Here is a 12,500-nt window from a genome sequence, read left to right on the forward strand (position 1 = left end):
ACGGTGCCCTTGGTATGCCCACGAAGACTGTCCTGCTACCACTCTGACATGGTTTTGGGTGGGTTCTGGTTAGCTTTTTGGCTTTATGCAGAACCCAAACCCTACCCAGGACTGGAGAGATGCTGGACCTGAGTTTGACCGCAGTCATGTTTCAGACAGGGAACCCAGCATTGTCCTCTGTCTGGGCCTGAGGAGAGAAGAAAAGAGAAAGTCTGTGTGGCCTTGGAAAAGTCCTCGTAAAACATCCGACGGTCACTCTCCCAAAGCTCGGACTTTTCCAGAAACAGGACTGACACGCGTCTGCCAAGAGGCGTGTCCGTAATTACTGTCTGAATTCCTGCTGCAGAACTCGGAGGGAATCTTTTTGGTCTTAGGCAGTCGCAATCTGCAGGCTTAGCCTTCAGCCTCCGGATTCTCGTTATCAAACATTTTATCATCAGTTTAATAAATTGTCTGTCCATACATCACACGCGCCCACTGAGCTTCTGATATCAGAGAACTGTGACCTGATTAGCCCTGCTGATGACCTCTCACCTGTGTGTGTGTGCGTGCGTGCGCGCGTGCATGCGTGCGTGTGTGTGAGAGAGAGAGAGACTGAGAGCGAGAGTGTGTGTGTGTAAGCAGTTAATGGCTCTGTTCTGCATGTACCTGTGCACTGGTCTCCCAGTCAGAACGCTGGCTGTGTCAGTAAGTGGGTGATGCACTGGCCTCCGTCTGTTTTGCTGGGGTGAAACCACATCCCCTCTTTTCTTCCCTGCCTCGTTTCCTGTTCCATCCCTGTGCCACTGGGAAAGCTGGTGAGTGGGCAGGTCCAGAGAGCGGCCGCTTTAGACTTTTTACATGCAGTCAGGACAGCGCCTCCTCCCCCCCTCAGTGTGTTTGTTTAGTGACTGTGCCCACAGACACACAGAACAGGGCCCTCAGAGCCCGCCAGACCACAGGAGTTACATTACAGTCTCTCTCACACACACACACACACACACACACACACACACACATATATAGCCCTGTACACACATACCGCCATACAAATACACACAGTCTCACACACACATACACACACATATACAGCCCTGTACACACATACCACCATACAAATACACACAGTCTCACACACACACACACACACACAGAGCCCTGTACACACATACCACCATACAAACACACACAGTCTCACACACACACACACACACACACACAGCCCTGTACACACATACCGCTTTCAAATACACACAGTCTCTCACACACACACACACACACACATATACAGCCCTGTACACACATACCGCCATACAAATACACACAGTCTCTCTCACACACACACACACAGCCCTGTACACACATACCACCATACAAACACACACAGTCTCACACACACACACACACACAGCCCTGTACACACCTACCGCTTTCAAATACACACAGTCTCTCACACACACAAAAACACAGCCCTGTACACATATGGACCAGCACTCATATATACAAACATATGCACACACCTATACATTAGGGCTACAATGGTATAGAAATTTCTTTACCATGGCTTTCGAAGAATGCCACCTTGCGGTTTGCGGTAATACAGCAAACCAAACCCCCCTGTGTTTAATTATTCGTTCATTTTAGGTTACTGGTTCAAATTGTTGAGCTGAAAGAGTTTAATATGAAATAGTATTAGGGCCACATTGTGAGGACAAAAATTCGGAGATTTTGAGAATAAGGTCACAATATTATGAGAATAAAGTTGTAACTTTACTAGAAAAAGTCATAATATAGTGAGAATAAAGTTGTGATTTTACTAGAAAAAGTCATAATATAGTGAGAATAAAGTTGTAATTTTACTAGAAAAAGTCATAATATAGTGAGAATAAAGTTGTGATTTGACTAGAAAAAGTCATAATATAGTGAGAATAAAGTTGTAATTTTAGGCTAGGTGTTATTTCAGAGGGATAATGTCAGAGGAGCAGCCTGCCGCATGTCTTAAATAATGGGTAACAAAACTGTAAACCTGTATTTGCTCAACAAGCAGAACCGCTTTTATCAAACGTTTAATGATAAGATGATTAAGTAAAGTTACCTGTTGACTGATGTGTGTGGCACGGCACCTGAGACAAACAGCAGTTGCCAGAAGATCAGGCTGCCATTGACTGTCCTCTCACCCGTTTTGTTGGTTGCTGGTAATATATTTTCCAAAAAATTGTGGTTTTTTTTTTTTCCTCGAAATTTCACGATTTATTCTCGCAATATTATGAATTTTTTTCTCGTACAATTACAACTTTATTCTCCTAATATTATGACTTTATTCTCATTACATTATGACTTTCATTCATTGATTTTCAAAGCCGCTAATCCTAATTAGGGTCGCGGGGGTGCTGAAGCCCATCCCAGCGCTCATTGGACGAAAGGCAGGGAAACACCCTGGACAGGTCACCAGTCCATCACAGAATTACAACTTTATTCTTGTAACTTTTTTTTCTCAGTTGTCTCAATACTTCCCCCTAACACTCTGTCATAGTTTAATGAATTTAAAAACTGTTTCTGAATGACATGTCTGTCCGTGATCTGCAGTCATGAGGATTCATTGCAGTCGCTAGCAAAACGACCACTTCATCATCATTTCTTCTGTTTTATCACTTTCAAAAGACAAAAATCTATCGATTGAGTTCTAGGCCAAGGCTAATTGCAGGTCTGCTAGTTTGTTCATGGCGTGCATTGCAAACACCATATAAATTGCTAAATATTTGGCTCATTAGCTTAAAACTAAAGACATAGTTGTTACACACATTTAAAAGCATTTTACGTGAGTTTTGTTACGCATTATATTAATAAATATGGGTATAGGTAGGGGTTATTATACATTAAATGTTTTCCTCCGTAACATTATTTGCTGACAGTTGCAATTGATCACCAGTAGTTTTCAACATCAGACTCGCAAACCGCTAATCCTCAGTGTCAGTCCTCTCGACTGATTTGATTGGTCGGTCGACCAGAAGGTTACAATGACGTGATGCGCTTTGCTAAATGTTACGTGTATGCTCAGTGCAGAGGTCTGTGTGACCTTAGAATCGTTTTCTCATTCTCGTGTGGACAGATTTAAAAAAATACGTGCATAGTGGACGTGATCCTCTTAAAAACTCATTGCAAAAAAGTGAGTTTTTGAAAAGATGCAAACATGTGTAGACAAGGCCACAGACCAAGCCAAAAGCTACATGAGGACGGCAGCACTCTCAGATAATGGGGGGGGGGGAGCTGTTATCACGGTTATGGCGGTGACAGACTCAACACCGTGGTACACATCCTAATACCACGATACACCTCCTAATACCGCGGTATGGCGATGATGCAGTTATTGTTGCAGTCCTGCTGAGGATTACAGGATAAATGAGAGGTGCTGGAGTAAGAACGAGAAGCACATTGCATAACAATGGGAGCAGGTCTGTCTGTTTGTACATGGAACATTCCAGAGAAAACTGACCCCTGATTCTCAGAACGACATGATGCGACCACGTCACGTGAAAATCTAACACACAGGTTTGTTTTTAACAACATCAGTAGAACTAGACATTTTCAAAAAATAAAGCATCCTTGTTTTTGGTTTTTTTTTTTTTCCTCAAACGTCAGAAGGGTATTGTTGAAGAGAAAAACGTAAAACTCACTGAGCGTGTTGAGCCTGAATGCGGTGGACTGTTTGTGTTTTTGGCCACAGTAATGCTTTGTGTTTTGGACGATGTTTGAAGTGAAGGTGAAGCACTGAGAGGCAGCCATACTCCAGCTTAATGCAGACTCGTTACAGCCCTGAAGGAAAACTGGGGCGATTTGCCCACAAGCTTTTTCTCGCTCCTTCCGCTCTGTTCAACTCTTGTTCTCATCTCTCTTTCTTTTCTGTGTGTGTGTGTGTGTGTGTTTGTGTTTGTGTTCTGTTTTGCACAGGTTGAAAGGGACTTTGAACGCGAATATGAAAAACTTCAAAAGTAAGTTGACATTATGTTTGAATTGATGTATATGATACCCTCCATGGTGGTTTAAAAGAAAAAAAAACTATTTATTTATTTTTTTGGGGGGGGGGGGTGGTGGCAGGGGGTCGGTGTATCATTAGTTTTTTTGAAATCGTTGTCTTAGAAAAAGAAAAACAGAAACCCTGTAACGGGAATTTCAGTTTCTGAAGAAAACACAGAAACACACAGGAAACAAAGCCATCTTAAAATACACACCGTACCCCAAATCTCTCAGAGAAATCAGGTCACATGACACAGCCAGGGGTCTCTTTCAGTCAGCTGTCAATCAAAAAAACAGCTCCAGAGTGGCTTTGAGGACATTGAAGCTCCATAAACCTTTAAGGTACCCCCAGAAACGCAGTCCGTGTGTGTGCACACGTGTTTGTGTAAGCATGTAGTCTAATAACTAGAGCTCTTCTGCTTAGGAGTATGTGACGGACCAGCTCATGTAATCTTGCTAGTGGGCCTTTCTCGGCAAGAGTGCAAGTGTGTATGTGTCTGTTTGAGTGAATATATGATGTGTGTTTGTGTATATGTGTGTGTGTGTGTGTGTCTGACTGAGTGACTGTATGGTGTTTGTATGTGTGTCTGAGTGAATGTGTGTTCTGTGTATCTGTGTGTGTGTGTCTCTGACTGAGTGAGTGTGGTGTTTGTGGGTGTGTCTCATTGAGTGAATGTGTGGTCTGTGTGTGTGTGTGACTGAGTGCATGTATGGTGTGTGTGGGTGAACCGTTTTGCATAAACGCACTTTTGTGCTGTCTTCCAAGGTTGAGTTTCGTTGAGTAGGTGGGCCGAAATAACGAAGAAACCAGCGCTCCTCGTAGGGATGAGTAAGAGAACGGAGGGATGGAGGGAGGCGGGGTGGGGCGGGGGGGGGGGGGGGTGTTGGTTTCGTGAATGGGGAGATGTACGTAGCAGGCATGTTCAGACTGGACTTCTGGCCTGGCATCATCACTCCCACTGTTTGATCTTAATCAGTGCGCGCGCGTACTCTCAGTCAGTCAGTCAGTCGCTCCGTCCTCCGGAGCGCCGACAAACACAGCTGCCTGCTTGGCTTTGAAAAGCCAGCCGTCTCTCACTCGATTTGAGCAATATCACAGCAGATTAATGGCCGGATTAATATTGCTTTCGAGATGACAATGTTTCACTATGAATTTCACACGCCGACAAAACAGCTATAGACCAGTCTCAGTGCATACCTGCAGGAAAAAAGGAAAACCGCCCCCCCCCCCACGTGAAAAACAAAATGGTACTTTTTCTTTAACAGTAAAGGTTCAATACGCATCATGATTTCTTTCTTTTTTTTTTCCTTTTATTATTAAAACCGATTCTGTCCGTTACGTTAGCCTTTGAATAAAAGTATTTTTGTCTGTGACGCTCTCGCTAATATCATCATAGGAAAACCCAGTGGTGGCTACAGTCCCACGAAACCACAAACGCTTTCAGATGACACGGTTTTTCTCCACAATCACCCCCCCCCCCAACCCCCAACCATGTGAGAACATGTCTAGTCTGATCTGAATACTGGTGTCAGGTCGTGACCCCTGTTCAACGTCTCTCCCGTGTTCAAGGTCACGCGTGACAGACTGATGGCTCTGGTCCACAGAGACGCCATTAACACCTTTTCTCTCACCTGCCTGTGATAGAGAGAGCAGTAATCCCTCCCTGTCTCTCTCTCTAACTCTAGCTCTCTCTCTCTCTCTCTCTCTCTAACTCTCCCTCTCCCTCTCTCTCTACCTCTTTCTCTCTCTCCCTCTCTCTCCCTCTCTCTCTCCCTCTCTCTGTCTCTCTCTCTCTCTAACTCTGTCTCTCTCTGTCTCTCTCTCTCTCCCTCTCTCTCTCTCCCTCTCTCTGTCTCTCTCTCTCTGTCTCTCTCCCTCCCTCTCTCTCTCTTTCTCTCTCTCTCTCTCCCTCCCTCTCTCCCTCTCTCTCTCTCTCTCTCTCTCTCTCTCTCTCCCTCCCTCCCTCTCTCCCTCTCTTGCTCTCACACTCTCTCTCTCTCTCGCTCTCTCTCTCTCACTCTCTCTCTTTCATGCTCTCTCTCTCTCTCTCTCTCTCTCTCTCTGTATCTCGGATTCCCCTGTGTTTCTTTTCCGTAAATCTGAACTGTTTAGCTTTGAAATTCTTAAAGGAATTCCTGTAGATTTATTGTAAGTTTCGCTGTATTTTTTTTTTCTGTCTTTTTTTTTTTTTTTTCGCTTGCACCCCCCCCCCCCCCCCTCGCTCTTCTCTCTCTGTTTTGTCTTTTCTTTTCTTTGCACACACTGTCTGTGTCTTTCTGTCTCTGCTTTTCTTTACACACACTGTCTGTGTCTCTCTGTCTCTGTTTTTCTTTACACACACTGTCTGTGTCTTTCTGTCTCTGCTTTTCTTTACACACACTGTCTGTGTCTCTCTGTCTCTGCTTTTCTTTACACACACTGTCTGTGTCTCTCTGTCTCCTGCTTTTCTTTATACACACTGTCTGTGTCTCTCTGTCTCTGCTTTTCTTTACACACACTGTCTGTGTCTCTCTGTCTCATCTTTTCTTTACACGCACTGTCTGTGTCTCTCTGTCTCTGCTTTTCTTTACACACTGTCTGTGTCTCTCTGTCTCTGCTTTTCTTTACACACACTGTCTGTGTCTCTCTGTCTCTGCTTTTCTTTACACACACTGTCTGTCTCTCTCTGTCTCTGCTTTTCTTTACACACACTGTCTGTGTCTCTCTGTCTCTGCTTTTCTTTACACACACTGTCTGTGTCTCTCTGTCTCATCTTTTCTTTACACGCACTGTCTGTGTCTCTCTGTCTCTGCTTTTCTTTACACGCACTGTCTGTGTCTCTCTGTCTCTGCTTTTCTTTACACGCACTGTCTGTGTCTCTCTGTCTCTGCTTTTCTTTACACGCACTGTCTGTGTCTCTCTGTCTCTGCTTTTCTTTACACGCACTGTCTGTGTCTCTCTGTCTCTGCTTTTCTTTACACGCACTGTCTGTGTCTCTCTGTCTCTGCTTTTCTTTAAACACACTGTCTGTGTCTCTCTGTCTCTGCTTTTCTTTACACGCACTGTCTGTGTCTCTCTGTCTCTGCTTTTCTTTGCATTGGGGTCATTGTTTGGCCTCTTTTTTTTGTCTCTGTGTCTTCTCTGTTATTCAGTGGACGGCTGGTTCAGAAGACACAGGGAGACTGAATCTCTTAGTTGTTATTGATGTGTGTCACTCACTCACTGTGTGTGCTCATCATCAAAGCTCTTATACACATTGTCATCAGCTAAGTCTCCGGGGAATTTCTCCTTTTCTGCCTAATTGATATAATGAGAAAACCCCCCGTACACACACACACAGACACACACACACACACGCACGCACACACCACAGCCTCAATTGTTTGAGTAATTGTCTCCGTTAACACCCTCAGTATGAGTGAGAGGAACGCGACAGGTACTGACCTCGTGAAATGACCTCCTCTCTCTCTCTCTCTCTCTCTCTCTCTCTCTCTCTCTCTCTCTCTCTCTCTCTCTCTCTCTCTCTCTCTCTCTCTCTCCTCCCTCCCTCCCTCTCTCTCTCTCTCTCTCTCCCCCCCTTCTCTCTCTCCCCCACTCTCTCTCACATTCTCTCTCTCCCTGTCCCTCTCACTCTCTCTCTCTCTCTCCCTCCCTCTCTCTCACATTCTCTCTCTCTCTAACCCTTCTCTCTCTACCCTCTTCCCTATCTCTCTGTGTGTGTGTGTGTGTGTGTGTCTGCGTGTGTGTGTGTGTGTGAGTATTTCTTTGACGAGTAGAGACTTCAGGCTGCTGACAGACAGATTGTCTAGTGCAGTCAGTGGGTGATGGATTGGCGTGAGGCAGCACAGCTGTCGTATCATCCTCTTTGTAACACATTCATACGTTCGTTCCCTCTCTCTCTCTCTCTCTCTCTCTCTCTGTCTCTCTCTCTCTCTCAGGTTGGAAGACCAGACAAAGAAGCTACATAAAGACATGAAGAAAAGCACCGAGGCTGATATAGGTGTGTACACGGCCAGGCACTCTGAAATAGTCACCTTTCCACGTACACGGCCACGCGCTCTGAAATAGTCACCTTTCCACGTACACGGCCACGCGCTCTGAAATAGTCACCTTTCCACGTACACGGCCAGGCGCTCTGAAATAGTCACTTTTCCATGTACACGGCTAGGCGCTCTGAAATAGTCACCTTTCCACGTACACGGCCAGGCGCTCTGAAATAGTCACCTCTCCACGATTGTCTTTCCGTTTGATCCGTATTCGCCCCTCCTTATCCCTTTCCCCTTCCTCTGCCTTTCCCGTCTGAGCCCGGATTCTCTCTCAGGCAGGCCTCAGACGCTTCAGTCAGTGGGTCGCTCAGTCAGTCACCGCTTTTGGAACACGTCAAAATCTCCCCACAGAACGGAGGGGTCGCTCTCGCCCCTGACCAAACATTCTGTCCTCCTCACTCATTCGTTACTCTTCAGAGGGGAGGGTGAGGGAGGAATGGAGTGATTGAGAAGGGATGGAGGATGGGTAAAGGAAGGATCGCAGTCAGATGTGCTCCATTGTTGTCATGTCCAGAGTGATTCCCAGAAACCTGACGTTCTTAATCTATCCGATACGAGCGGGGCCTCGACCTGCTCTGACCTCCCAGTGAATTAGTCACAGAGGTCTTCCCCCCTTTTTCTGATGGCAAGGTTACTTAATATACCGTTAACCACTCAAAAAAATGACAGCTATGTGTCTGGAGGCAGAAGGGAAGAAGAGCTGACACAGAGATGAATATTTACCCCACCCCCCCAAAAAAAAAGAAAAGAGAGAGAGATTTGGGTAAATGAAAGCGCAGCAGCGTCCCTGTAGTGTCAGCACCAATTACCGTACACCGCTAGTGCTGCCATACCTGTTTACACTCACCCCCCCACGACAGATGACTCCTGCTCCAGTCTGAATGTATAATAAACCCTGCCCCCCCCCCCCCTCCCCGCCTCACACCCAGACTCATCCCAGGCAAAACTCAGCCATGTTTTCTGCGGTGAGCTGATATCACACATCTTTGCTTCTCAACCCAAACTCAGTCAGGAACAGTCTCTGTTGTTGACGTGTTTGTGTAGGTTGACTGTTTTTGGGCAGTGTTGAGCTTTGGTGACTGTTTGGTTTTTGAGATGCTGGTGTGTATTTCCGCTTTGGCTTTGGGTCTTTCTCCCCCTCTGTCCCCCTCTTTGGCTCTCTCTCTCTCATTGTGTCATGTTTTCATTGGTCCTAACCCTGGTCTCATGTTCTTTTTGTGTTCTCTGTGTGTGTGTTTGTGTGTGTCTGTGTGTGTGTCTGTGTTTGTGCTGGTTGTGTATGTTTATGTGTCTTTGTGTGTGTGTTTGTGCTGGTTGTGTATGTTCATGGGTCTCTGTGTGTGTTCTGTGTGTTTCTGTATGTTCATGGGTTTGTGTGTGTGTGTGTGTGTGTGTGCTGGTGGTGTATGTTCATGGGTCTCTGTGTGTGTTCTGTGTGTGTGTGTGTGTGTGTGTGTGTTTTTGTATGTTCATGGTTTGTGTGTGTGTGTGTGTGTGTCTTGCAGCCATGTCCAAAGCGGCAGTGAAGATCTCGGCAGATCTGTTGAGTAACCCACTGTGTGAACAGGACCAGGCATTTCTGGAGTCCATGACGGCTTTGGACACCGCCATGAGAAGGATGGACTCTTTCAATCAGGAGAAAGTGAGTTTCCCTCCGTTATACCGCACACTGGTTCTGTTCTGCCCATAATCTTCATCCGCTCTCCTCGTCAGCCTACGCCTGAGCTTCACGGCTTTGTTTTCTCGTCGTGGACATGAACTTTAGCTTCCGGAACAGTCAGACGATGTTCCTTTGGCCAGGGTTGTATTTTGCTTAAACAAATAAAGTTGCGCTGAAGTTTCTGCTGCCGAAGTTTTTGAACTTTTGCCGATTTTACTGAAAACGGCTTGAGAGGGACAGAATTGCATTTGGACACGTAAATGTAAAAGTTGTGGTTTTTGGCGCTGGTGAGATGATTTTGGAAGGATTTGCCCACCACTCAGGGCAAACCTCTTTTAATCACATTGATTCTACTGAGTGTTCAAGTCTCTTCATAAATATTTATATATACATACATGTGTATATGTGTGTGTGTGTGTGTGTGTATATATATATATATGTGTATATATATATATATACATACACACACACACACACACACACACACACACATAAATATATATATGTACACACACACATACTAAAATATGCTACAAGGCCTTGTATTATGCATAATATCTTCATGCCTATTCGTGGCAGAGACCTCAAATATTGGCACAAAATTAATAAAAGATTGTATTTGCAGAAATTATAATGATTGATATCATATTGGTGCCAAAATGTGGGTTTGTGGTACCCTCAATATCTCTCTCATTTTGGAATTTTGCACTTTTTTTTCCAAATCTAGGGCCTAAAATGTCATGCAGTACAGGCTTTTAATGGTTTTGGCATACTGAGAACATGTTTGTCTTGTGAGTTTGGTGAGGCTCAATAGCATATAGCAATATGATCAATACTTATCAGGATATTAATGCCCAAACATGGCTTCCCAGATAAGGCATTTTTGAGGCAATAAAAATGAAATAATATCAAGGGCTGAAAAAAATATGAAAGCAGAGAATTTGAACAGAAATATTTTACAGGCCTTGGTTTTGGGACCCGTTCATGATTTAGACAGGGTTTGAACAAAATCTGAGACGGTGCTGCAACAACCTTATCTGATTCGACAGGGAATGACCCATATATATATGTGTGTGTGTGTGTGTGTGTGCGTGTGTGTGTGTATATATACACACATATACACATATTTATATATACATATATATACACTCACAGACACGTATGTATGTGTGTGTGTGTGTATAATATGTATGTATTTAAATGACTGTTGCTATTTTCCATTTGGATGAGATGAGTGTTAGAGAGCAGAGGAGAGAGGTCATATAGAGTCCATGTTTTATCTAAAGCTGTAGATCTCTTTATCAATGGAACAAGAGAGTGATAAAAAAAAAAAAAAACCCTCTGGGGTGTGAAGGAGGGATTTGTGAAAGTGGATTTTGTAATGAGACGTTTCCACGGCTTTGGCAGGGTCCGTTCTCTGGATCTACGCTGCTTTTGTCATGGTAAACATATTGCCTCACAGGCCTGACTTCCACCGGCCGGACCAAGTCTTACTCAGACGCCTTGCATCACCTTGATGACTCTGATTTATTTATTGAGTCACTGTGTTTCCACAATGCTTTTCTATTTTTTCCCTCTCTTTTGTCTCCCTCTGTGTGTGTGTGTGTGTGTGTGTGTGTGTGTGTGTGACTCACCTCTAATATTTAGATTAAGATATAGAGTTTAGTGGAACAAGTCAACGGGCTACAGGTGAGACTAATACATTTTACCAGATTTCCTGCACTCCCTGTCAGCTAATCGAGAAAGCTCTCGGTCTCTCTCACACACACACACACACACACACACACACACACACACTTTTTCTCTCTCTCTGAGTCTCTCTCTGTTTTCTTTCTTTCTTTCTTCCTTTCTTTCTTCCTTTCTTTCTTTCTTTCTTTCTTTCCTTGTTTGTTTCTTTTTTTTTTTTTTGGGCATTTTTAGGTCCTTGTTTAGGTCCCTGTGTTTTATGTTCTTCATGGCGTTTGTTTTGCATATTTGATTAAATTGCCAGGCGCCTGGGGAGGCTTGTGTGTGGTTAATGTTGAGATCACCTGCAGGCTGCCGTGAGAATGAGGCTCCTCTCCTGTTTAATGAGGAGCCGCACTGCCTTGTGTCTCTGGGATCTAAGAGGATATATTGACAGACAGAGATTTGACACCAGCTTTTCGCTCAAGCTTTTAGAAGAGGTGCTGTTAGCATCTGCATAGCAGAGATTAGTATCCCAGAATTCTCTCTGTTTGCACTGATGCCCAAGGCATACCGTGTCCCTCTGTGTACACACACACACACACACATACACTTATATATATACACACACACACACTCTCATGTAAACTCATTCAGCCCTAATCCTTAGATACCGATGTTTTTGATCTAAAATAACAGTTTTTGTTTTGTTTTGTTTTGTTTTTTTCTGTTTGTGTTTTTTTCACCCATGTGACGTGACTGTGTGCTGTGTGCTTATTCTGCCTGCTGAATCAGTCGGCTCTGGAAATGGACATTTTGAAGAAATGAGCATAGTTTGTCTCCTGGTCAGAGTACTCTGCTGAGACGGTTACGTTGCCTCGCAACCCTGGATCCCATGTTTATCACGCTCTCTGCCCGTCAGCAAGGGAAAAAACAGTTGTGTGAATATTGTTTTTTTTTTTTCATTTTGGCTAAAAGTAAAATCCTTTTCCTGCAGCAGATTGGGTATGAGTAACTCCTCACCACAACAGACTCCCTCTCTCTCCCTCTCTCTCTATGCCCCCCCCCTCTCGCCCCCTCTCCCTCTCTCTCTCTCTCTCTCTCTTTGTCCCCCTCTCTCCCTCTCCCTCTCCCTCTCTCTCTCTCTCTGTCTCCC

At 44.6% G+C, this 12,500-nt stretch overlaps 1 protein-coding gene across 1 annotated transcript in view; it reads left to right on the top strand.

Moving 5' to 3' along the window:
• bin3 (bridging integrator 3) overlaps positions 1-12,500 on the top strand; it is a 54,801-nt gene that overhangs the window by 10,587 nt on the left and 31,714 nt on the right. The window contains exons 3-5 of the mRNA XM_030783423.1: positions 3,928-3,968; positions 7,912-7,973; positions 9,525-9,661. Coding sequence (XP_030639283.1) covers positions 3,928-3,968; positions 7,912-7,973; positions 9,525-9,661 — 240 coding nt within the window. The remainder of the gene's footprint in view (positions 1-3,927; positions 3,969-7,911; positions 7,974-9,524; positions 9,662-12,500) is intronic.

This window comes from Chanos chanos, chromosome 1 (genome assembly GCF_902362185.1).
Source record: "Chanos chanos chromosome 1, fChaCha1.1, whole genome shotgun sequence".
In the NCBI taxonomy this organism is placed as follows: Eukaryota; Metazoa; Chordata; class Actinopteri; order Gonorynchiformes; family Chanidae; genus Chanos; species Chanos chanos.